The sequence below is a fragment of the Gopherus evgoodei genome, chromosome 2 (assembly GCF_007399415.2).
Source record: "Gopherus evgoodei ecotype Sinaloan lineage chromosome 2, rGopEvg1_v1.p, whole genome shotgun sequence".
Classification (NCBI taxonomy): domain Eukaryota; kingdom Metazoa; phylum Chordata; order Testudines; family Testudinidae; genus Gopherus; species Gopherus evgoodei.
In genome coordinates this window covers 164,666,050-164,691,901 of record NC_044323.1, presented here as the reverse complement: position 1 = coordinate 164,691,901, position 25,852 = coordinate 164,666,050, and the positions used below count along the sequence as shown (strand labels likewise).

Here is a 25,852-nt window from a genome sequence, read left to right as displayed (position 1 = left end):
TTGGTGTGAAGTCAACTGTCTGTCTCATTCCGCAGGTGGCAGCAAAGTCAACCGTAGGCAGAACTGGCTTTAGAAATGCACTGCGTGATTTCATAGTCAATCGTGGCATTATCAGATGAAGTGTTGCCAAGATAGTAAAATTTTTCTACTGCATTAAGCACTCTTGTCAGCAATTGCTATTTCAGTGGCAGAATACATTTTTCTGGGAGCAGTCTGGTAAAGTGCTTTGTTTTTCTTGAGGCAGATAGAGTCCAAATAGCTTTGCCGATCTAGAAAAGTCATCTATCGGATGCTGCATGTCTTGGACAGTATGTGCTGTGTGTGCACAATCATCAGTGAAGAGGAACTCCCTAATAAACAAGTCAATTGCTTTAATGTGAGCACAAAGACACTGGAGGTTGAAGATGCTGCAGAGTCTTTGAAAGAATCTAGCAGCATAGCACTAAGGACAATGGTAAATAGTGTAGGTGTGAGTGCACAGCCCTGCTTCATGGTGTTCGTGACAAAGGCTCTGATGAAGAACCATTTTCCAGCACTCTAGCCAGCATGAATGAGTGCATGATTGTTACAAATTTGTGTGGCCAGCTTAGGTCAAGATTCACCAGAGACCCTCCCAACTAACAGTGTCAAAGGTCTTCATCAGGTCTACAATCACCTTATAGAGATCACAGTTTTGTTCCCAGCATTTTCAAAAGCCGCAGAAGTCATGTCAGCTGTTCTGTGTCCCAGGCGAAAGCCATGCTGACTCTCTGAAACGTTATTGGTGATGTGGAAGAATCCGGGGAGCAAGACACAGGGCAAAATCTTCCCAGCAATGGAAAAAATCAAGATACCATGATGGTTGTTGCAGAGTACTCAATCACCTTTATTTGTATGTATGGACAACTGAAGCACCCTTGAAGTCTTGAGGCATAGTCTTCTGCTCCCAGATGTTGAGCCGTGTAAGCATTCGATATGTTTGATAACCACTATGCTTATAGATTTCTGGCAGCATTCTATCTGAACCAGGCACCTTTCCTTGTGACAGTTGTTTGTTGGCAGTTTCTGTCTCAGTAACACTAGCAGTCTAGTGAGCCCTTCATGTATTGGGAATCATGCTACACCATCAATAGCAGCTTTTGAAATTGCAGATGGACAATTAAGTAGACAAAGTGTTCAGCCCAGCGTTGGATGATGTCTGTCATGTCTGTGTGTAGTATACTGCCATCTTCGCTATGGATGGGAATGCTGCCACAAGATAATGCATGTACAGTACTTATTGCGTGAGGCACATAAAGCATGGTTATCTGTCAAGACTTCGTTCACTTAGGAAGCCACCTGTCACAGCTCTAAACAATCTACTCTGTCTAAGCTGTGTACAATAAAAAATGATTGGTGGAAGCACACAGCAGAAAATGTTCAACAGGCTGCGGAACAGGAAGACCTTAAATGCTTTTACTATCAATTGAAAATGGTTTTGGTCCCTTATGTCACTTCTTAGTATTAGCACATTAGGGTTGAGATAGTGTAGAGGCTGCCCTATTAATCATAGACTTGGAAATGTAGGTTTGGAAGGGATCTTGAGAAGTCATTTAGTCAAGCCACTTGTGCTGTGGCAAGACCAAGTATATACTTGCACCATTCCTGACAGGTGTTTGTCTAGCCTATTATTAAAAATGTTAATAACTATTCTGTGCTAGTTCTGTGGATAGAGTAGCTTTTCTTCTTTTCTTTTGCACTAAGATTCAAACACAAACCTCTGTGGTCTGTTAACTGATATCAAGACTTACAGTTTTTCTTCTTTGCTCTTTACTTTCTCAGGTGCGGAATCAAGTGGGGATATGGATGTTCTCCTGACCCATCCAAGTTTCACTTCGGAATCAACCAAACAGGTGCCTGTCTTTCTCTATACAACTTATTACTATTTGAAAGTTGAGTTTTATGAACTTTTATCAGCAGATCATAGAATCATAAATTCCTTTGCATTCAGGTTTATATTGCAGGTTTTTGCATTTATTCCTTGACAACTTTTTATAGTTTATTAATAAAATCCTGAATATATGATCTAAGCATTATATGGGGAATTAGGCAAACTACCTTTCACGTGTTTGGATGTGACACATTTTAATCATTTTGTAGAAGTATTTTGCATAACTCTTACATATGCCAAAGAAATTTCACATCTAATATATTGAATACAGTGCGTGCAGGCCTGGCTCAATAGCTAATGCTTTGCACTTCAGTGAGGAAGATAAAGTTTATTTCAGTCTCTTGCTCCTCAGGCCACCAGGGGATTAGTACTTACTCCCTGTGGTGAAAAGGGTGTGATCCCTTTTGCTTAATACTATAGAAATGCTCGAAAATGCTGGCTGTTTGCAGCTGGAAGGACAATGGCCAGGACCATGGAGGGCACAGGGTAATCAGACAGCTGCTTGTTCAGTGTAATGTGCTTGGTATCTTTTTCTTGTTTACAAACTGAGTGTACTTTTCTGTAGCATTGTATAGTGATCCTGATTTATATCACAACAAAAAAAAAATGCCCTGCCTTCTTTGAGACTATATGCACTTTTGGCAAAAAACAGGCTTTTATTATCATGTCACCAAAAATAGCTGTTTTCAGGAGAGTCCCCCACACCTCCCGAAAAAAGCATGTGTTTTTAAAATGGAAAAACATTCTCACAAGACGTTTAATGCAGGCTTGACTGTTCTATCTGAAGCTATGAGACTCTTATGGGGCACACCAAAAATGTCATTCATTTACATACTAGTGTCATTACACTCTGTTCCGGAGTTCCTTTATTCTACTGGCAAGTTATGCAATTAAAGTGGAAGTAATGGATTTGAAGTGTCCAGCAGTAGCAAAGTCTTTTTTTTTTTTTTATATCAATGTCTCCCTCTTGAACTCATTATTACAGACACTGAGGGTGGAAACTCAGCAGAGGACGAGGGCAGACTTAAACTAGTTGAGTGACCCTGTAATTTTGTGCTCCCAAATATTTTGTTTAAGTGTAACCTCAACTTTTTAGAATTTCCAGGATCACATTTTCTGAGGTGTCTTGAAAGAATTGCATCGTTCTCTTAAAGACTTTTTCCCTTTAGGCAATTGCATATATTTATACCGTTAACACACTTTAATCACTTTTTTTTCAAATAGGTCTTAAAGAGGAATGAGGTACCTTTTTGTATGGAGCGAACCAACAGAATAGGAAACAAATCTCCCACGGTATATTATGCCACAGAAAAATCTTTAACCGTCACTGAAAGTTGGCAGTGCTATTCTTTAGTATTTACAAGATAATATTTCTAGATTAAATCAAAGCAGATGCTAATGGACCTATGGAAACTAGCAAGCCACAAAAACAGAAGATCATTAATTTAGAAATATAAGATTTAAAATTGTACAAGAAGTTTTGTCAAGTCTGATGAAAATGCTTCAGTGCTCTTCTTTGTCTTGCAGTACAATAGAGGTTTGAGAGAACAATTTTCCTTAACCAGATTCTCAAGTAGTGATTTATTTATGGTATGTAGTTTCTGCCAAAGTCTCAGTATCTGGTCCTGAAAAAATATTTTCCATCAATGAGATCTCCTTGGTTTTCACAAGGATATATTGTACATATGTGGGTCACACTGCTGGTAAACAAACAGGTTCCTTTTTCTTAGTTAGGTAATGTTTCATTTCACTTTGTTTACTTTTGACATTAATTATTGTTTCCAGCCAAAGCTTTTGCACCAAGTTGTAGAACAACTGAAAAAAATCCACTTTGTCACAGACACATTGTCAAAGGGTGATACGAAATTCATGGTGAGTTTTCTTTGAATATTTAATGTAAAAGACTATCTCTGATTAATGTACAAGAAATACACATTTTACTGTTACATACCTCTGATTTAAAAAAAGGAAAGTTTATGCAGTAACTCAGAGTAATAGTTGGCTTTTTCTTATAATATTAATGTCCTACAACAATCTGTCTGTTTGCAATAACAAAAGGAGATAGGGAAAAAATTCTATGAAGCATTTTATCCCATTGTGTTTATATTAAAAAAAAATAAAAAAGTCTGTTTCAGCTACATGTGTGGAAATGTTTGTAATGAGCATTCTTCCCTTTTGTAGATTAATGTGCAGTTTTGCATTCTTTAAATTGTAAAAAAACAAACAATACAAAAACAAGTAGTATGTAAGGAGTGAAAACTCTAAATCCTATCCCTCTTACTTACTATCAGAGTCCAGTATGTCATAACATTCAACATATCTTCATCCACCCTACCAACTACTATACTCATTTTCTAATTCTTTTAATGCTTCCCCCCCACTTGCTACCCTTTCCCTTCTCATGCCCCACTACACACCTCTTTACTAACACATTTCTTAGGCCAGATTCTCAGACTCAAAGTACACTCCCACCTTGCTGTCACTGCCTCTGGCCTATAATGCACTTTCAGCTCCTTCTGCCTACACTGGATGATGATCCTGAAATTTGTCTTGAATTCACAATTTGGTCTAGATAGCTATATGTTCGATGTGAAACTCTCCAAGATTCAGATGAACCATCTTCTGCTGTGATAATAGCCTCTATTACTTGAAGACATAGACTGCTCTGGTGTGAGTTTCTGTATCATCCTCTTTAGTTCTGGATGCCAGTTTATGGCATATGAGAAATTTTGTGGCTAAGCTCAAACATCTTTCTATTAATTTCACATCTAAATCAAAGTAAAGGAAAAAACCTTCTCCCAGGCTTGACGTTCAGAAATAGGGCATTCCTCTGAAAAATTACAACTGAAGTCAACCATCAGGTATTGTAGAACAGAACATAAAAGGAATCTTTGACCCCAGAATAGCTCTGAGGGTTTATGACCAGTCTTACATTTCATTGTAATGTACCTTATCGGGAGACAGACCCTTAAGCTAAGCACTGCTCTCTGTCTGGAAGAACAAGCTGAAGTCTTTGCTTTTCAAAAGAGAAGTTGTTTTTGTTTTGGGTTTTTTTAGGGTTTTTTTTTTTTTTTTTTTTTTTTGAGTATTGAGCGAGTGCTATGATGTTTCACTTCCACCTGGAGTTTTGTCTCTACAGGCTCCAAATACCTTGTTCTTAAAGACATGAAAAGTTAATCCCAACAGATGAGTAAAACCCTAAGAAACAGTTATGACTGGACTGAAGACAGTAATTGATTAGTTCCATTCAATCTTGGTAGTAACTTGATGATGATCTTCATAAGCCAGAGACTTGTAGGACTGGCGTTGTTGGCCATGCTGTGGGAATCCACTTTTTCCTAAATGATCACCGTTAAGTTTATATTAAACCATTAAATTAAAATAAACCATAGAAAAGAATGTAAAATATAAACCAGATCCTACACATTAATGTTTCAAGTGGATATAAATAACTATTCTTGAAACTTAGGCTGTTACAGAGGGAAAGGTATTATCAAGTGGTTCCGTATATTTTCACTTGAAGTAAAGGGGATGAGAATCAGAAATGGATTTCTGTGCTCACCTCAGTTAAACTCTGTGTACAGTTTCTTGTGAAATTAAACTTGTTGTTTTTCCTGGCGTTCCTTAGAAGGATAAAATCAGTAAAGTTGTTACACTCCGTGCTCCTGGGACGAGAAAAAAATATAAAGAGGAAAATTAAATTTAACTTCATCCCAATACTCTGGGCTATTCTCAGTTGCTAATTTAATAGAATGGCTCTTATTGATGAAGAATATATGCAGGATAGCTGCTTGATTGCCCCAGACTATGTGGTGCATATGTTTATGTACTTGTGTGAGATTTTCAAGTAGCAAAAGGAGGAGAGATAGGACTTCATCAGTCACAGCAGATCAGTGAAAGCCACATTTAGAAGGGCCTTTAAGTAATTAGCAGAAGCTGCAGGGACCCACCCAAAACGGTGACCATTTGATAACCCACCAGCTGGTTATTTTATCCAATGTTAGACTAATAGGTGAAACCACCCGAAACACCAGTTCTTGGGATAAGCTCTTTGTAATGGAACCAGATCTATGCCAGAAACTGGTCACACTGGGATTCATATCTGGCCAAATTAAAAAGAATTCTGTAGGGTAGCAGTGAATTGTCTGGTGTCTCACTCTGACCTAGGATATTTCAGTCTTCTGTCCTCTTAGCCACAGAGCTCCTCTGATCAGAAATATTTCTATTTTCTGCTAAGGACACTGTGATAGGAAACAAAGTGGTAACATTTTTTACTGTAGTATTTTCATTTTCTTGTGTCTCCACTACATGTTCTAGTCTTTATTTTTTTTAAAAGAGACAATTCACTGATTTTTGGTGCATCTCCCTTTCAAAGCTATTAAATAAGGGATAGTGGATTTGAGATGAAATTCAATTTCTGTAGGAGTAACTGCTACTTCACCTTGGCCAGCCCTTCTGGTATTAGAACCAACTTGCTCTGAATTTAAATCTTGACCAATAGCATTTCCAATGTACAAGTCTATAAGAATGTGACATTTTACTGTCTATGTTCTGTGTAAAACAGTCATTACTGGAGAGGACACTATTGATGTGTCAGGGTAGAATAAGTAGAAATGACAGGCAGTGTTGAAATCTTGGGAAAGTAAGTGGAATCAGGACTGCAGCTGAAGTTAGAAATGTCCCAGAGTGAAGACAACAGAGCTTATAAAAGAACCCATAACATGTTCCAAAAGGATACAGAATTGTTGAGCTTTCAGAACAAACATAATCAGGAAAGGAAGGGAAAAACTTAGTGTAGCTGGAATACATTTCTACAAGGTTTTTCGGGTTTCCTGTTTAAACAGCTCTGATCATTCATCATAACTCTTCTCCCTCACCCCCTGTCATCCCAGAGAAAGTTATCAACTACACATAAAATAAAGCTTGAAGGTGAATTAAATGGATTATACAATTATTCTTTCTGCAAGAGCCTTTCTGCTTTTTTTAAATGTCAGAAAATGCCTTTCCGTTCTGACTTGCATTGGCTGCAATTTTTATCCATGCTTTCCCCCTGCTTTTCTGTTTAGCTGTCATTTCCCATTCGTGACCATGCGTTCTCAGCATATTTGTAATTGCAAAAGTAGAGGCCTGGGAGTTGGGACTCTGGAGTTCTATTTGTGCCTCAGCTTCCCAACCTCAAAACAGTTACTTACCTACTCTGTGTTGTATTTTGATTTTTTTTCCCTAAAATCTCGTGTTCTTTATGTGAAAGGTGGCATAGAGGTACACATTATTCTGCTCCTTCTGTTTTAGCTGCTGTATTAGGGGATTATGTCAGTTGCTACTCAGTTATGGAATTGATATGTCTATGTCCCTGAAGCAGGGAGGGATAGTTGAGATGTCCTTTTGAGTCCTTCACTTAACTATATTCTAGCTGATTGTGTGCCTGTAGGAAAGGAAGAGGGATTCCTTATGTTTAGTAGCTCTCCGGTTTAGTATTAAAAAAGTTTATACTATCTGGGGAAAAGGGCCTGGTTTGTGTTAAGTTTGAGACACCAGGCTAATTTCAGCCTTGAGTGTTGTGATACTTGCAGAGTTTAGATTTATTTAGGAGGTTTTTAATTTTACAAATCTTTGCCAAGCGAGTATCAGAAACGCAACAAATATTACAACAGTTAGCTTTTGTTTAAAGAGACATATACAGGAATATTGTGATCAGGTCTTTATATTTAACATATTATAGAGTGATTATAATTAAAATCCCTATGTTTCTAGTGGTCTTACTAAATTGAGTGATATCTCAATATACACAGTTAACAGACCTACCCAATCTGATGTAAAATGTTCAAAAAAAATTGGACAGGTATATTGGGTTTTTTTGCAGGTGAATGTGTATTTTCTGAGTATTAAAGGTAACCAAATATCTAACTATCTATTTGTCCTCTGTCTATTTTGATGGGTTCATAACTGATGTGTTAATTTTTCTATAACAACCACGGTCTATATATAAACATAATAATTTTAACCAATCCTCTACGGTTGGGCTATTTTTCTTTTTTCAATGAGAGTCTGCAAAGAGCCAGGCAGCTACAAGCAGATGAGATTAAGTCTTCATTTCCATTTTTTGTGATCATTTCCATTAGAAAGCCTTCGGAGGATTAGCAAAGGATCATGTGGTCATAATATCCAGCAATTTGTGATATTTGGTTACTGTTTGCATCCTAATACTCTCTGACTGGACAGGTCCACCATATAGGCAAAAAATAATCCTCTTTCACCACAATTTCTCCAACATTTATCCCCATTCAATCTATTTTTTAACCTGACTGGTGTGAGATACCACTGAAACAGTATCTTGAAGTTTTATTTTATTGTGCTGCTTACTGAAGTTGTTGGTACTCTTTTCCAGATCAGACCCCATTCTTCTAGGGTAATTTGTCTACCAACATCCTTTTCTCAGTGTGTCATATATAGACACTATTTTGTTAGTAAAGCTGTCTGCAAAGATTAATATAAATTAGTTATATTTTTTGTGTTGTTTCCAGGTTGCCATCACTTCTATTATAATTAGCTTTCTGTATAGAAAAGTTTCAGAGTGGTAACCGTGTTAGTCTGTATCAGCAAAAACAACGAAGAGTCCGCTAAGGTGCTGCAAGGACTCTTTGTTCTTTTTATATAGCAAGGGTTGTCTAGAAAGTTTAGAAACATTAATGCCTGAGTTGAGAGTACAAGTACCAGGACAGAATGGGTCAGTTAAATTTAGTTTTGATAGCTAAATAAGTTAGAAAAGTTTCTTGACTGAATAGCTGCCTAGCCGTGCATGTGTATTCCATTGCTCTCCCAATGTTTGAAGCTCTCTGGTTTGCGATTTGGATTAAAATCTGGACTATTTGCAGTGGGTGTCATTGGCAAGGGAGAAGAGTTTATTTTCTCTCTAGTTCTATCCAAAAGCCATAGCGTTTTGCCTTTGCTAAAGGATGTCAATTTCTGGAGTGTGTAATTTTTATTAATCATGGTAGCCTAGCAGTGTGTACACTGCTGCAATATTCTTGTTCACTAAAGACCCAGTGTTTCCCTGGGTCAGTGCACCCCCAGTCCACTACTGTTTTGAGTTGGTTGGCTTGACAGTACCATAGACTATTTGGAACAGCTAGTCCCCTCTGATGGGTCTGTACAAAGTTACTGATCTCACTCTTGGTATTTTTGTATTTCATTCTAACAATGTCCTCTGTATTCCTATAAGTGTTTTTTAAAGGTAAGTGATAGTAAAGAGTCCTGGAATGAATGTTATCCTGGAAACAAAAAAAAGCTTTACTACAAATTAGCAATCTTCCATCGTGGTTATTAACAGGGGGAAATCATAAGCCCAAACAAGAAAGTTTAATAAGCAAACCTTTTATTCACCTCTGAGACCGTATGCCTGTGCATGATCACATAACTAGACAGACTCTACGGTCTATGTTATAAAACTATTTTAGTGTTTTTCTCTTTTAAAAGAAAAAGAAAGCCCAATACAATTTAAAACTCTTATAACTTTATAATTTCTGCTTTCCTTGTGTCCTTTTAGGGTGTATGTCAGTTGCCAAGCAAAGAAGATGGAACCAATTTTCTATACAGGAGAATTGATATCAGGTAAAATTTAAATGGGATAGGCCTGCACTCTTAGGGTAGAACTGGCATTTGTTAAAGCATCATCCAAAATGGGGGCATTTGTCATGATTCTACCTCCTTGTGTGTATCATACGGAACAGGACTGCACAGCCCACTCAGCTTCATGATGGGGCATTTATGAAAGTGCTGTGTCCCAATCCCTGACTGCAAAGCAAGCCTCCCTTCTCCTGATTCCAAAACAAGGATCTTCATTGCTATCCTTCCCCTCCAGCAATTACTGAATGGGGAGGTTTGTCAGGGTACTGTGCCTTAACCGCTCAGTAATAGTTTAATGGCAAGAGTTGTTGCACCACCCTTTCCTTTTGTATGTGCCTGTAGGATGATGGATTTTCAGGAATATTGCAATCTCTTTGGTGATGTTTTAGGAATAGTTATACAGAGTACTGTAATGTGGTGCTAGTAGAGCATGGGGTTTTGCTGTAAATGGTAATAAGACTAGAGAAACTGTGCCTCAAGTGAATTCCAGCTGACTTGAAACTGAGATTTTGTTTTGTTTCTTTTACTCTAGGCTGATCCCCAAGGATCAGTATTATTGTGGGGTACTATACTTCACAGGCAGTGACATATTCAATAAGAACATGAGAACTCGTGCCCTGGAAATGGGCTTCACAATCAACGAGTACACAATCCGGCCCTTGGGAGTTACTGGTGAGTTTGGTCTCTACACAAAGTGCTCTTTCCGGTCTCTCTTGTTGTGATGCTCCCCAGGAGTACTCAGGGTTGTGAAGCACATCACTGCCTGCCCTTTGTGTGCAAGGGTCTTGTCTGTGCCTGCTGTAGCTCAGCTCCCTGAAACCAAACCCCTCTGGCTACACAAAGACTGCTTTTGAGGCCTCCACAGATACCTCTCTTTGTGCAGGCTAATAAGTACCAACCCTCAGAGTCCTTGGCCTGCACCTTGCAGTGTCCCACTCCTGTCACTGAATGCTCACAGAAATTAGTAGATTGGCTCTCCTCCAGGGAACAGTGTACACACATTTGTTTGATTCAGCTCCTATATAACATTACAGCACTGAGATATATTTATAATGAAAACAATCATAAGTTTATTATTAGAAGCTAAGATTTAAGAGATAGGAAGGATAACAATGGAAGCAGAAATGGTTATATATAAAACACGCTTCCTAGAGTTAGGGGTTTTAGTCTGTTAGTTTATTTCACCTAAAGCAGTCTCCCAGCATCTCCAACCAACATGGCTGAGAGGTTCTTTCATGAATGCAAAAAGCCCTGTCCTTTTTGGTTCCTTAGTGGAGGATAAAGAGGTGTCCTTCTCCTTATAACCCCCCAAATTAATTGTTTTGTCCCCAGAGTCAGAGTCCCCTGTAATTTAGGTTTCAGAGTAGCAGCCGTGTTAGTCTATATCCGCAAAAAGAACAGGAGTACTTGTGGCACCTTAGAGACTAACAAATTTATTTCAGCATGAGCTTTCGTGAGCTACAGCTCACTTCTTAGGATGCAATTTAGTCTCTCATATCTACCTATCCCCATTTACTCCATGTGCAGATTTGGCTTCCATTATATTGGCTTACAGTGATTAATTTACATAGCCAACAATGTGACACATGAATAAGTTTTCTTTGTGTGACTCAAAACGTGTTTGTCAACTCCAGCTTGGGAGACAGTCTTCTTAAAACATATTTTCAGTACACATACACAACTCCTGGAATATTATCCGTACATAGATTTTTTGCAACACTTCGGAGGATCAGTATGACACGCTTTTATTAGATAGTCTACAAAAGCAATGTCGTGGGTCTAGTGAGTTTGTCAGGGCTGCTAGGAGTTGTTACAGAACAGTGAACCCTTTGCCAGTTGGCACTGAGGGGTTGTTAGGTTCACACTTTCCTGAGAACCTTTCTTCTCCAAACAGACCCATACACACAAAATAGTATTTCAGGATGTTTCAAGGGCTACCGCCAAATGCCACAGTTAAATGTAGCACGCTATTCTCTCTGACTTCAGAGACCTACCTAGTATCAGGAGGCAGCTTTCTTCTCTCCTGCATACAAGAGATCCCCCCTTGGGTCTGCCTGATCCAGCTCAATGGAATTTTGCCATTGGTTTCAATGAGTATAAGACCTGGTCTATTTGTGCCACACAGGGCAGGCATCTGTTTTCCAGCACTATAACAAGACTGTAGCTTTCTGTTGGTTTGGGATGGGCATACTGTCTAATTTTAACTGATGGTGTATATTTATAAAGCTGTGTCAAGAGCTAGAGTTCTAGGATTGGCACTCTAAGGTTGAGATACAAAGTTGCTGCATTTACAGTGATACATTCAACACCTTGTGACATATTGATCAGGTTTTTTTGCACAGAAGATCTAGTTTTTAGACCTTTATCTAACTATTAACCAGACTCCTATTTTCCTTTTCATTCATTTATGCAGCTTCTTGATTTTCAGACATCAGCCTGTTTTTTCTAGATAAACCTGTCCTTGCTTTATAAAATGGTGTCTGCATAGCCCTGCTACTCATAATGCCTTGCGAAGTTGCTCCTTCACCTGTCTGTCATCTTTATTGTATTTGCAGGAGTTGCTGGGGAGCCCCTCCCAGTAGAGAGTGAAAAGGATATCTTTGATTACATACAGTGGAAGTATCGAGAGCCAAAAGAACGGAGTGAATAACTTGCATTCAAAGTTTCACTAGCTAGTGCTCACTTATTTTGTAGCTTTTATGAATAATCAGCGGAGTCAAAACTAGGTGCATATTTATTGTTTGAACATTACTTCAGAAGGTGTGTATTACTGACACTGTTTTTAAACAATAGTTCCATGGCACTAGAGTAAAATGTGTTGTAAAAATTAAATCACCTAACATAGCAACTTGATTACTTTCCTTTTATTCAAAAATACCTTTAATACACACATGGTTTTTATCTGAATTTGAATTAGTCCTTTTGCTAAGGTGCTAAGATAAGTCTGCAGGGAAAATGAGCAACCAAGCAGCTCCCTCACAATAAAATTTCTCATAGATTAAATTGGGAATTGGTCCAGATTTTGTCTTCTAATAATAAATTATAGTCTTCCTTTTTCTCCCTGGGATACTAGATATCTGTGTTTAGAAAGCACAGCTTTTGTTTTATTACTTTCCCCTACAATTTCCGTGGAAAAATGTGGCTGCTCAACAAGGACAGTTACTATTAGAATATTCAATGGTGGCTTCTAAATGAAGATATTGTATTTGTTTTTCATAAAAGTCAATGTACTTGTCATAAATAATATTTAAAATATTCACCATGGGAATAGATTTATGGGTGGCCAAGTTAGTAGGTGCAAAATAATGAATTAAAGTCACAATTTCCCCTCTTGTCTCTGACAGTAACAGCATTAGTCCATGGGATCACTCTCTCCGCGTAAAGAAAACTGCATTTTAATTTTGATACATTTCCCTGAAGTGCTGCAAGCCAGAGGTCAAATCTGCAGACTTCACAACCATAATAAACTTTAAAAAGCTGGAAACCATATCAGATTTCTGTTAAAACATGTTGAAGATGCTCAGCACAAAACTCAGCTATTTATTATTAAATATAACAGATGAGCAATTGCATAAGGAAACAATTTGGTTTAATAGCTATTTACTGTAGGTTAGGATCATAGCACTTAGGGAAAGGAATTAGCAGATAATCAAGTCCATTCCTATAGGTCTTCACCTCGTGCCCTGAACTATAATTGTGCACTGTAGACTGGCTGCACGTTCTATCTCAATCGTGACTGTTCAAGTGGCAGGTGAAATTTTATATTTTTAATTATACAGCCAGTAAATATGTTGGCAGACAGAGCATTTTTGATGTCTTCAGATGAGAGGTTTTGTTACAGGTTTTGCATTGATAGCAATTAGAAGGTGTCTATCACTCTGGTATCTAAATACTATAAAGAGAATGAAAAAATATTCACATAGTGCAGGCTAGGTGCAGTTTAAGTTGCAATATAACTTTCATTATAACCCCCAGTTTTTACTTATTCACCACTTTCACAAATTCCCGTTGATGGTCTTAATGATTTTTTCCCTATGTGCAGCTTGCAGTATTGTAGGTGTCTACTGCCTTTTGCCTAGATAAAGCTTGCTCTCATCTCTGTGCTGCTCTATATAAATAGTTTATGAAGCACTTTTTGATGGTGTCTGACATTTACATGTGATTCTGTCATTGAGTCTGAGATGGAGCCGGAAGTGGAAACAGCTTTCTTCTGTGGCTCTGAACATTCTGGAAACACTTGGGAAATAATTTGAGCCTACTGACAAGTAAATTGCAATTCCTATGAAAGAATCTACTAGTTCCTTTAGTAATTTTTTTATTTTAGTAAATAACTAAATAGTTGGAAACCAGCTGGAGAACCTCTGAATTTTTATACATGCTACAGCTATGATAACTATAAAAAAGAAGCCTAGATAGATTGTAAAAGCAGACAAAAAATCAAGTCCTTTTGTACTTCATGCTATCTGAAAGCATAAACGATTTTTGTAAGCATCTGATGGCTACTTAGTGCAGCCCACAAGAATACAACAGAGCCCATATGAACGAAATGTGTATCTAAGGTTGCCCAGATCTCACTTTGAGCTGGTTGTTTCCTCCAGTGCAGGGCTCTGTTGGCCTGTGGAAGGTTAGAAATAGTTTTATAGAATCTTACATAAATTAACTCTGGAGTAGACAGCAAATCTCTTGTTCTCCCTCTGGATCCAGTGTTTATTGGCTCTTTAGCTTCTTTGGCAGATGTTTAAGCGAGATCGTTGTGGCAGCCCAGTGAGCGGTGGTCGGCAAGACAAACCTGGGCCACAATCACAGCGTTGGAAAATTTCTGGACCTTGAGCAACATCTTTGTGTCCCCGGCGGGAACAGACCAGTCCTTCACGGAGAACTGGCTTACAGATTTTGGTCCAGAAATGGCGAGCGCAGCAAAGCCCAAAGGCACAATCTGATGTGCGAAGGCAGCTTTCTCCCTCTCGACCTGCAGTAAGCAGAATAAAATGTATAACATACTCCATGTCTTTGAGGTTCTTGGTTTGAGTGGTGGGCACTGAGTCAACAGCTCAGAGGAAAGTTGCTGACCACAAAATTGAGGATTGCTAGCAGAGGGGTGGGACTCACTTCAGACCAGTCCTGATCTGCCCCATTGTGGAAAACCCTTTGTTCTCCCCTTGCAAAGACCTCTAGCTGATCTTCTGGCTTAAAAATCAGCAGGCATGCTAATGGTTAAACATCAGTCATAACTGTGGACAAGGCTTGCAAGAATCTTCCTTCATATGAGGATTATTTTTCCAAATGAAAAAGATCTTTGGGCTCCTACTCCCTCCCAGTTTTGCCATTTTGAAATCTATCTGTTTTATTCACCAAAGAAATTAGCAGCTAGTGTGGTGCCTATGGAACATTACTAACTGATAATGGCAGCTACAACTACTTCTACAGATTGGTAGGTTGGGCCAGTTTTAAGAAAAAGCTGCATTGTCTATAGATTGTACACATAACCTGTCTATAGAATCATAGGACTGGAAGGGACCTTGAGAGGTCATTTAGTCCAGTCCCCTGCACTCATAGCAGGACTAAGTATTATCTAGACCATCCCTGACAGGTGTTTGTCTAACCTGCTCTTAAAAATCTCTAATGTTGGAGATTCCACAACCTCCCTAGACAATTTATTCCAATGCTTAACCACCCCAACAGGAAGTTTTTCCTCATGTCCAATCTAAACTTCCCTTGCTGCAATTTAAGCCCATTGCTTCTTGTCCTATCCTCAGAGGTTAAGGAGAATAATTTTTCTCCATCTTCCTTGTAACAACCTTTTTATGTACTTGAAAACTGTTATCCTGTCCCCCCTCTGTCTTCTCTTCTCCAAACTAAGCAAACCCAGTTTTTTAGACTTCCCTTATAGTGAGGTTTTCTAGACCTTTAACCGTTTTTGCTGCTTTTCTCTGGAGTTTCTCCAATTTGTGCACATCTTTTTTGAAATGTGGTGCCCAGAACTGGACATAATACTCCAGTTGATACCTAATTAGAGTGGAAGAATTAATTCTCATGTCTCACTTACAAAGGCAAGAATGTATTTGAGTCACCTCATCCTCCCTTTCCTAAGTCCTCTCTTTGCATATGCCTGCTTGTGATTTTCTCTTAAATTGTAAGTTCCTTGAGAAAGAGATTATTTCCTCTGTGACCCCATTCCTACAACCATTTAAGCACATGCATAAGTGTTTACAATTTCAGAGCTTGCATATGCTAATATATTACAAATAATAATAGTAATAGTTCTTTTGAGCTTTTTGAATTACTGAGCTCTTGAGACCTTATTGCCCTCTGCTGCTTTGGTTCTGTTTGGTCCTTTTTCTAATAATGTCAGTTTCCCTGGTTAATGTTGTTTTATGAATCTTAATTTTTGTATTCCCTGACTTGTTACATATTTAGTTCCTTCCATTTAGAGATATTCATATTATGTTACCTGTAAAATTGGGATACTGATACTGACCTTTTATTAAGCGCTTTGAAATCTGATGAAAAGCACTACATAAGAGCTAGGAATTATCTATTATTAAATGCAAACAATGTGCTGTCTTACAGTTGTTTGCATTTTGTTTGCACTAGATACAATGTGAAGACAGCCCCAAATAGTGGTATCCTAACATGAACTTTCATCCTGCAAGTAATCTGTGTTAGAAAATTGACAAATAAGAAACTAATCTAACAATGTTTATTTCTGAGCAAGCACTAGCGCTCACAATTTAAATAAAAGGAGAACAGCACATTGCTGAATGTTTTTAACAAAGCCTGACCTCTTCCCGCTCCTTTGCTAGTTTGCTAGCCATTAGCTAGCAAAGTTGGTTTCTGACTTTTATGAAAAGTGACTTCTGACGAGCACAGTGTAAATTGCTAAGTAGATCCAGATTCCACGCTGCACTTAGTGCAGCCAGGCTGGGGAGGGACACCAAGATAGTTGTACTTCAGTTTTGTGACGCCTGGATTCTAGAACTGTTTGGGAGGCCAAAGGCTGCAATAATTTAAACCTGGCTGTCCCTAGCTCAAAAGGTGCTTGGAAGCCGGGAATAGCCTTGGAATAAAGACAATCAAGCTGTGCTCCCTATGCCAAGGGCACGGTGGCAGAGAGCTGCTTTTCCTGATAACAGCCAAAAGGCTGGCTTAATCAAGTTTTGCATCACCAGAGCAGGGTCCAGAATCTAGTCAAAATATTCCTAGTGAGTAAAGAGACAAGGTGGGTGAGGTAATATCTTTTATTGGACCAACCTCTGTTGGTGAGGGAGACAAGCTTTTGAGCTTCCACAGAGCTTGAATATAAAAGAGGTTACCTCACCCACCTTGTGTCTCAAATATCCTGGGACTGATGAGGCTATAATACTGTATTCAAACCTGGTAAGTAACAGTTTATATTTTTACAGAAAAGACTTTATGGGGATTATTGTTCTCTGCATTTGTCTTAACATAATTCCTGACAATTTAATATTCAAAACACGTAATTCTGTGATTGGCATTATTATAACTTCCATGTAGGAAATAATGCGGTTCTCCTCAGTGCATAATTTTAAAGCACATTGGTCCCCATCTGTTTATTTTCTTTATGTAATAGAATGCTAGGTGTCTCCTCCTTTTCCTAATGGACGGTTACCTATACATGCCTCCATATAATTTTACTTTTCCAATCTGGAATATATTTCTCCTCCAAGATTAAATATAATTACTGGTATTTCTCTGCTTTTAGGCCCATTTTACCTTTATTGCTTGGAGATTTGACAAGTCCTTTTTTAGAGTTCTTTTCTTGGATCTGGTGTTGAGTTGTCCCTTTTGAATCAGAACCATCCTGTTCATCAGTCCTTCTTCCTTCTGTTGGGGTAACTACTTCAGTCTGGCTGCAAACATCTGGTATAAAGGTGGAAGGTTGTAATTTTGGACAGAAGCGCGCGGGGGGAAGAATGCCAACATAACTGCTTTGAGACAACAGATATTTTATTCCAGATGTGAAAATGGATCCAATTGCCTTGTGTCTCCCTCCCTCATACATCATACTTTTATAGGTTCATACCTGCGTAGATTTTAAGGATAAAAGGGATCATTATGATCACCTTAGTCTGAGCTTTTGCATAACAGACCATAGATTCTCACCCAGTAACTTCTGCATTAAACCTATAAGCTCTGTTTGAGATATAGCAGTGGTTCTCAACCAGGAGTAGGCATACCTCTGAGGGTACACCGAGGTTTTTTAGGGGTACATAAACCCATCTAGATATTTGACTTGTTTTATGACAGGTTACATAAAAAGCACTAGCAAAGTCAGTACAAACTAAAATTTCATATAAACAGTGACTTGATTATATTGCTCTATATATTATACACTGAAATGTAAGTACAATATTTATATTCCAGTTGATTTATTTTATAATATGGTATAAATAAGAAAGTAAGCAGTTTTTCAGTAATAGCATGGTGTGAGACTTTTTTGTATTTTTTGTGTCCGATTTTGTAAGCAAGTAGTTTAAGTGCATCTTGGGGGTACGCAAGACAAATCAGACTCCTGAAAGGGGCACAGTTATCTTGAAAGATTGAAAGCCACTGAGCTATAGCATATGTTTTAGAAAGGCATCCTGTCTTGATTTAAAGATTTTAAGTGATGGAGAATCTACCATGTCCCTAAGTCAGTTATTCTAATGGTTAATGAGCCTAATTTCAAAAATGTGCACCTTATTTTTACTCTGAATTTACCTAGCTTCAGTTTCCAACCATTGAATTTTGTCATGCCTTTTTCTGCTAGATTAGAGAGTCAGCTGTCCACTGTCAGAAGTCTCTTTGTAGGAGTTGTAGGCCATGATCAAGGCATTTTCCGTTCCTCCCAACTCCTTTTTGGTATCACTGCCTTTCAGAATACTGTCTCCCATCTTATACGTGTGACCCTACGTTCTTTGTTCCTACATGTTTGTGACCTTGCATTTGACACTGTTAAAGCACACATTGTTCAAGGGAGCCCACCCTACCAAGTGATTCATGTTGATCTATATAACTGACCTGTTCCCATCTTTATCACTCCATCAATTCGTGTCATCTGCAAACTTTACCAGCACTAATTTTACATTTCTTTCCAGATCATTGATACAGATATTGAATAGCATTTGGTGAGAACAGATCCCAGAGAGACTCCCACTAGAAACCCCCTCCCCCCTTAGGAGGAGGATTCCCTCTTTAGTTAGTGTCAGCTAATCCAGTTTCTAATCTATTTAATATGGCCCATATTGATTTTTTTTACAGTGTTAAACTTTTTAATCATTGTCACATGGCACTCAAACACATTACAGAAATTAAAGATAGTTGTGTTGATATGATGTATTTTATTAACCCAACTTGTCATTTCAGACACACACTATTATTTTTAAGATCTGTTTTCCATAAAATCTTGTTGATCATGACCAATTATGCCACCATCCTTTAATTCTTTACTGACTGGATCCCATACAATCCTTTCCATTACTTTTCCTGGGATTAATGTCAGACTAACTGTCCTATAGTTATTCCTGATAATCCCAGTTACCCTTTCTAAACATTGGTACAACATGAGCATATTTTCAAGTCCTCTGGAACTTTCCGGTATTCCAAGATTTGTTAAATCAATATTAACGATTCAGAGAACTCTGGCAATTCTCTAATCTTGGATGCAGGTTATCTAGGCCTGATGATTTTAAAAATATTTAATAGTTGCTGTTCCTACTTATTGGTGGAATAGCAAGGATGTTAACACGTCATCTTATCATTGTAATACATTAAAACATCCTTGTACTACAGTAGAGCTTCAGAGTTACGAACCGCAGTGTTACAAACTTCCTGGTCAACCACACACCTAATTTGGAACTGGAATTACACAATCAGGCAGTAGCAGAGACCATAAAAAACCCAAAACACACAGATACAGTACTGTGTTAAATATAAACTATTAGAAAAATAAAGGGAGAGTTTAAACAAGATTTGACAAGGTAAGGAAACTGTTTCTGTGCTTGTTTAATTTTAATTAAGATGGTTAAAAGAAGCATTTTTCTTATGTGTAGTAAAGTTTCAAAACTGTATGAAGTCAGTGTTCAGTTGTAAACGTTTGAAAGAACAACCATAATGTTTTGTTCAGAGTTATGAACAACCTCCATTCCTGAGGCGTTTAACTGAGATTCTGTCGTACTTTCCAAACACAGAATTATTATTGAATACTTTTGCCTTTTTCCATATCGTAATTTATATCTTTACAATCCTTATCTAATTTCAGACCTATGAAATTGTTCAGATTTAATTTGTTCCTGATATATTTAAATAATTCCTTCTGATTGTCCTTAGCCCTACTGGCCACAGATATTTTTTTCCCCCCATTGATACCTTTAGCTTCTTTTATGAGTTGTATGCAGTTCCTAACTACCAGTTGTAACTCATTACTATCAATTGCCCTATTCTAAATGTGTTCAGATGCATGTATAGGACTTTTATTACTTTATTTTACAGATGCCTCATGGTAAAGATAGTTGCTTGTTTTAAAGAAATGCTGGAGAGCTCGATGATCTCAACATTAGCAGGAGGTAAGGGAAAACCAGAAAAAAATTTAAAACAGGCACCAACCACTTTTGTGTTTAGACTATATAGATTATAAACATATAGTTCTAATTTCTACCAACCTTTAAATATCACAGACACCAGATGATTATAGCTTACCATTTAGACAAATAGTCCCTGGGCAGCACATAGCATTACGCTTGCATCTTCTTCGTAACCCACGACAGGTAGCACAGAAGGACACTTCATCTTCAGGCTTGAGGCAGAATTTGCTGGCATTACAGTCCTGGTCTGTTGTGCACTGTGAATTCTACAAAGAAAAAATAATTTTCCTCAGAGGGGGAAAATGCTGTAAATCAGCAATATTTAGAATAGAATATACATTGCTCGCACACCAAAAAAACAAACAAAAAACTGCTGCCCCCTTCATTGATCAGTCCAACATGTTGTTTTTGGAATAATTTTTCTTGGGTCTGGTCTATGATCTTCCATTTGATTGGGAGCTCTGGAGGACAATGTCTACACCTCTCTATCCTGTATTGGGCCCAGCACAGTTGAGATCTTCAGCAAGTAACAGTAACAGCTTGTTAACAAAACTGACATGTTTTTAAAGCTGCAGCTTGTGCACATTTGTGTTTGTTATACATGCCAGTAGTTAAACTAGCCTAATGTTACACAGCAAATCACTTCTCAAATCAAGATTAGAACTCTAGCACCCTTTGCTCACCCCGTCTTGCACTCAATGTGTTAGAGCATAGTACTCTGCTGAAGAGCTGATTAGTGCTGACAGGCCACTTGCTCTGACTTCATTTATATTTTAATAGAGTGATTTCTTGATGTCATTCCATTTTTTAAATGTTTCCAATTTAGAAATGCACAACAGCTATGACAGTATTAAAATTCTATCTGCTAGGATGGTTGATCCAACTCCAGTTATCACATAGCTGGGTCTGTTGGGGTCAGGAACATAAGTATTTTTTGTTTCCTCTTAACAATTCTAATACTTTCTGGGCCAAGCACTACTCCAAGTAGTTGTAACCCTTCTATTTAAAAACTGATATCAGTCATAAGATTTTAGCAAAATATTACTAATATTCTGAGATCGTTTAACCCTTGAAAATTCAATTCAGGTCCCCAACTGACCCCCAGAGCTCTCACCTTTCTGGTGTCCTGCACTTCAGCTGAACTCTTGATGCTGTTGTAGTCTAGGACCAGGGCTACCAATGGGGAACAGACGCAGCTGAGCCCCAGCAGCAAGGCTGCCACCATTCTTCAGGCAGGTTGATCTGTGTTTCCCCCTGTGAGTTCTACAGCGTTTACCCGTTATCTAAGATGTGCGAAGCTTGAAAACAAGCAACACAGATTCAGCAAATATGGGATATTTGTGAATCTTTTTAAAAGAAAAAATCTTGAATAAAAGTCCTTTTCTTATATTTTACATCTCTAACCTAAGAGAAAAATCTGTGGAGAGGAGCTCTGTCCTTCCTGGGGTATTTATAGCCAATTTTGCTGTCCTTTCCATCCCCTCCTCTCCTCATTTCCTTTCTCTTCAGCCCACACAGACTTCAACAAATCTCTTCAAATCTGTTTGATCAATAGTTCAAAACAAGGATTCACTAAAATGAGCAAGGAGGTAGGGCGGCAGCAGCTACCTCTCCTCAGGGGCTGAGCCACTCCTAATTATTGTATATCAAAGTTAGTTCAAAGGGACAGCAGAGGAGCAGGATGTTTGTATCAAAGGCAGACACTGCTAATCACCTGAATTTCCTACCGTCCTTAATCCCTTTGCAAAATGTTTTTTTCCAACATCTGTCTTCACAGCTAATTGTGCTCCAAGAAAGAGTGAGTGATTCATGTGGGCCAGTCTGCCAGTTACTAAACATTTATCCCTGGTATGTTGGGAATATAGAAAAAACTGTCTGGTTAGCTCTGGCATCCAGTCACAATTATCACTTAGTTCAAGGCAGCTGCCAAAATAATCTCTGCTCAAGTCAGATGTGTTTGGGAAAGCTTTCTTGCTTCCTGTAGTGGAATAAAACTGTTTGAAGCTAGTGTTCATTCAGAAAACTAGGATATGTATCTGCTTTGGTCCTGACTCAAGTTGGGGGCAGGGGGTACTAGTAGTAAAATCACATAATATTTATCTTCACAAAATGTGATTGGTATCTTTACTGTCATCTGTATCACATTGCCTTAACTTGAAACAATTGGAACTGGATTATAGATCTCCAGCTGATATATGCAGAATTTGACATGCCTCCAATCTCCCCAAACAGAAAAGTCATCTTCTCTCTCAGAACTTTGCCATTGAGTTGTCATGTTGAAACATCACCCAGGACAGATTGGAAGTGGAAAGCCTACATGTGTGCCTTAAGCTACTCTATACTAATGTTTTTAAGTTAGAAAAAGAATAAAGTACCTAATGTTTTTATCATTGTACGTTTCCTGTCAACACTCCCAAGTTAATAAATGATCTGCATATTATGCCATTAACACAGTTGATGTAGGACATAATTTCTTCTGAGTTCCATTGCAGCTTGGCTATCAAAGGGTGGCATGAGCGCAGGGCTGGGGGTCGAGAATTCCCGAGTTTGAATTCTAGCTCTACCATTCACTTTCTCTGTGGCTTTTTGCCCATTTCTTGATTATTAAAATGGACCTAACCTCTTCAGAATAATGTAATAAGGATATATTAAACAGTCAATGTTTGTACAAGGCTTTGATCACAGTTATATAAATGGTGTTATAGGCCTCCTTGTCTGTTTTATAGTCAAAAGCAGTTTTTAAATTTTGTTTGCCCTAGATACTAGCCATGCTATTTACTATACTTTAATAAAGTGATAGTTTTCCTAGGAAGTAGCCCACTCAAACTCCCAAATAATTTAGACCATCATCCTTTTTGTATCACAAACCTACATTTCTCACAAGTAAATGATAGCTGGAATGGGTGTGGTTTTATTTTAGGGGGACTCTTCCTCCTGAGTGAACTGTGTCTGTCCCTTCACAAGTGGTTTCCCTATAGTCAATCCTTGTTCCTTCTTAGAAATACATTAGTCCTCTGGAGCAGCGCAGCTCCCATTAGGAACATCAATAGTGAGAACAGGGAAAGAAAATGGGTCAAATTTTTGCTTTTTTTAAGATGCTTTATTTCCCTGGCTCTAACCCACAATTTAAGTTTAATTTTGCCCTAACTAGCTTCCCTCCTTTCACACACCACCAGCTCTTGGGCATTCCTGCCACTCTTCCATATAATCTTCTACTTTAGAAATAGCTTCCAGCCAGCAGGGCAAGAAAGAGGCTCTTCCACATTACTTCGCTCTTCCTGACCCACCCACTAAGAGCTGTCACAATACTTGCAGCAGCACAAGGCACTCCCTTTTCCCAGTGCCCCCTGGCAAGGACTGTGTAGCCTTTTCTACAGAATTTTTAGCAATTCTCATGCTATTGGTTTAGTCCAGTATCAGTGCTAGATCTAAGGTGAGAGAATTTCTGAATGTCTTCCATGTAAGCCAAGGCCTCCATCTTTGTGATGTATTTCTGGAGGAATATTTTCCAAGTGATAGACTTCCTTCCATTAAATAGCCCACATCCACATTCCACTACACCGCCTATGTAAGGATTTCTAGATTTATAACTGCTGTTGTTTAAGTAGATTAAAGCAACTATAATTATGACTCCTGACTCAAACAGTTTAAGAGAAATAAAACTGATTTGGAGGAAAAAAAAGTTTAAACAATCAAAGATACTAGAATAAGTAATTCCTTGGCAGAAATTCACAGGAAATCTTTATTGAGGTAACAGATGAAAGGGAAACATTGATGAGCAGACAAAATTACAGGAGATATTTATTGTAACTTTTCAAAAGTGTGTTAGTCATAGAAATCAAAGTCAGTACTTGAAATAGTTTACAATTTAAGCTTAGATGTGACATGAGTCTGAGTAACAAACAATTTGGAGGAGTTGTAGAAGGGCCAGGGTAACAATATGATAACGTGGTTTATTACCTTAGGCATGTGTATGCCTTTTTCCTTCAGTTAGGATGGAGAGAGTCCAGAAAAGAGCAACGAAAATGATAAAAGGTTAGAAACCCTGACCAATGAGGAAAGGTTTAAAAAACTAGGCCTGTTTAGTCTTGAGAAAAGAAAAATTGGGAGAGAGGAGACCTGATGAGACTTCAAATACATCTTCACCCAGATAAAACACAAATTCGGCTATAACACGGTAAAGCAGCAATCCGACAGATCAAAGCAAGTTCGATATAAGGCGGTTTCACCTATAACGCGGTAAGATTTTTTTGGCTCCCGAAGACAGCGTTATATCGGGATAAGGGTGTATGCTAAATGCTGTTAGCAAATATGCTAAATGCTGGGCTTAATATACAGCAGAGGATATTTAGGTAAGATATTAGGAAAAACTTTATAAGGGTAAGTTTTGGCCATACTCTCTACACCAACAGCTTGAAGGGAGAGTGGTGTAGAAGTGCTACCATGGCTCTGAGCCATCAAACAACCCTTGTACATGTGCAGTAGTCTCTTTGTGTCACAAATCCTAGCCAAGCAGCCCCTTGTGTTTGCTCACTGTGGGTCTCCTGGTATAAGCTTTCTTGGGTCTCAGCAGGCTGCACTACTGTTTCCTCCCTTTGTCCTTCTCTGGCACATTTCCTGGGCACCCTGCTACTCTTTCATGGAAATGGAACCCCTTTGGCCTCCAGTACCAGTGCTGAACCCCAAGATACCTCAGAAGCTTCAACACCCTCTCCCAGAACTCCACTCTAAGGTGTGAGCTGCTAGTTTACCATTTTAACTCTCTCACAAGGCTCGTAAATGTTAGCATGTAACATATCTGACTCTTTTCCCAGAGTCTCAAACAATTGTTCTTTTATTTAATCATATAAATAACAAGAGAGTACAGATCAAACAAAATAGTAAACCCTGTAGCCTATTTCCCCTGCTTCAGTTGCCTCACCACTGCAGGGCATTCTTTGGCCTGGGGTCCAAGTCCTGCTGCAGGGCACTATTTGTCTGCTGAAAAGTGAAACCATGTCCTCCAGCCCAACTTCTTAGCCCTAGGCCAGTCCATCCCCTTCCCCTCTCAGTTCTAAGTTCCCCGTGTGGTTCCTTATTTTACCCCAACTGGTCAGCTGTACTCCTGGTAAATTTCTTCTACTCCTACTTTTCTCCCTCTCTGCAAAGGAGGTAGGGTAAAACTGCTTTTTCCTAAGCTTTAGCTCACCTACTGTTCCAAGGGATCTGCACCAGAATAGAGTTGTTGAATTCTAACTATTCCCTGTTGTATCTGTTCTAGGAGGATGTGACACCACCCATGGTAGCTAGGATGGGATTCATATTCACACAGCATTCAAAAATACAGCAACTTTATAATACATCATCTCAGTAACACCCATAAGTTGTACAGCTAGATACCCTAAATCATCACACCAGCTCTAGATCTGGTGGATGTGGGTCACCTTGCATTCACAGTGGTGTAAAACTTGTGAGTGCAGGTTAGAATCAGGGTCATGTGTATTGATTACAGTAGAATAAGCTTATGGAAACAGTTCCCTATATTAAATATATATATTTGTTTAGTTTGTACAATGATTATGAGACTGGTGGGGTGTAGAAAAATGGGATTGGGGTGAGTGTTGCCAACTCATAATTTTATTTTGAGTCTTGAGATAGTGGAGGGTGGTTCTCTTCCCACCCCCTGTGGGTATTGGAATAAAAGAAATCAAGTATCCAGCCCTAGCACGTGTGGAAAAAGGCTTGAAAACATGAA

At 38.5% G+C, this 25,852-nt stretch overlaps 2 protein-coding genes across 9 annotated transcripts in view; one reads left to right on the top strand and one right to left on the bottom strand.

Annotated features, from left to right (window-relative positions):
* Positions 1–22,565, top strand: part of POLB (DNA polymerase beta) — a 35,025-nt gene extending 12,460 nt beyond the window's left edge. Inside the window, exons 10-17 of one of the 8 annotated variants that reach the window (XR_003999016.1) lie at positions 1,801–1,871; positions 3,134–3,202; positions 3,695–3,781; positions 9,456–9,520; positions 10,068–10,207; positions 12,091–12,295; positions 20,027–20,100; positions 21,205–22,565. Coding sequence is in view for 4 of the 8 variants with exons in the window: in XM_030552220.1 (XP_030408080.1) it covers positions 1,801–1,871; positions 3,134–3,202; positions 3,695–3,781; positions 9,456–9,520; positions 10,068–10,207; positions 12,091–12,185 (527 nt within the window). In the remaining 4 variants the exon portion in view is untranslated. Of the gene's footprint in view, positions 1–1,800; positions 1,872–3,133; positions 3,203–3,694; positions 3,782–9,455; positions 9,521–10,067; positions 10,208–12,090; positions 12,389–14,257; positions 14,358–20,026; positions 20,101–21,204 lie in introns of those variants that run through there. The other 7 variants (XR_003999019.1, XR_003999018.1, XR_003999017.1 and 4 more) reach the window with 7 other exon arrangements.
* DKK4 (dickkopf WNT signaling pathway inhibitor 4) lies at positions 14,254–21,352 on the bottom strand. The gene is made up of 4 exons (XM_030552225.1): positions 21,233–21,352; positions 20,234–20,384; positions 17,270–17,416; positions 14,254–14,504 (listed from the first exon to the last, which is right to left on the bottom strand). Exons 1-4 carry the CDS (start codon positions 21,341–21,343, stop codon positions 14,254–14,256), a joined length of 660 nt encoding a protein of 219 aa, XP_030408085.1. The 5' UTR covers positions 21,344–21,352.
* Positions 22,566–25,852: the final 3,287 nt, after the last annotated feature.

What these genes read in the sequence shown, in the direction of transcription:
- DKK4 (XM_030552225.1), bottom strand. Translation starts at nt 21,343, where the DNA reads ATGGTGGCAGCCTTGCTGCTGGGGCTCAGCTGCGTCTGTTCCCCATTG. An exon ending in AAGTGCAGGACACCAGAAAG is followed by an intron (nt 20,385 to 21,232) that starts GTGAGAGCTCTG and finishes TTTTCTTTGTAG; the next exon opens with AATTCACAGTGCACAACAGA. An exon ending in CAAATCTCCAAGCAATAAAG is followed by an intron (nt 14,505 to 17,269) that starts GTAAAATGGGCC and finishes TGCTTACTGCAG; the next exon opens with GTCGAGAGGGAGAAAGCTGC.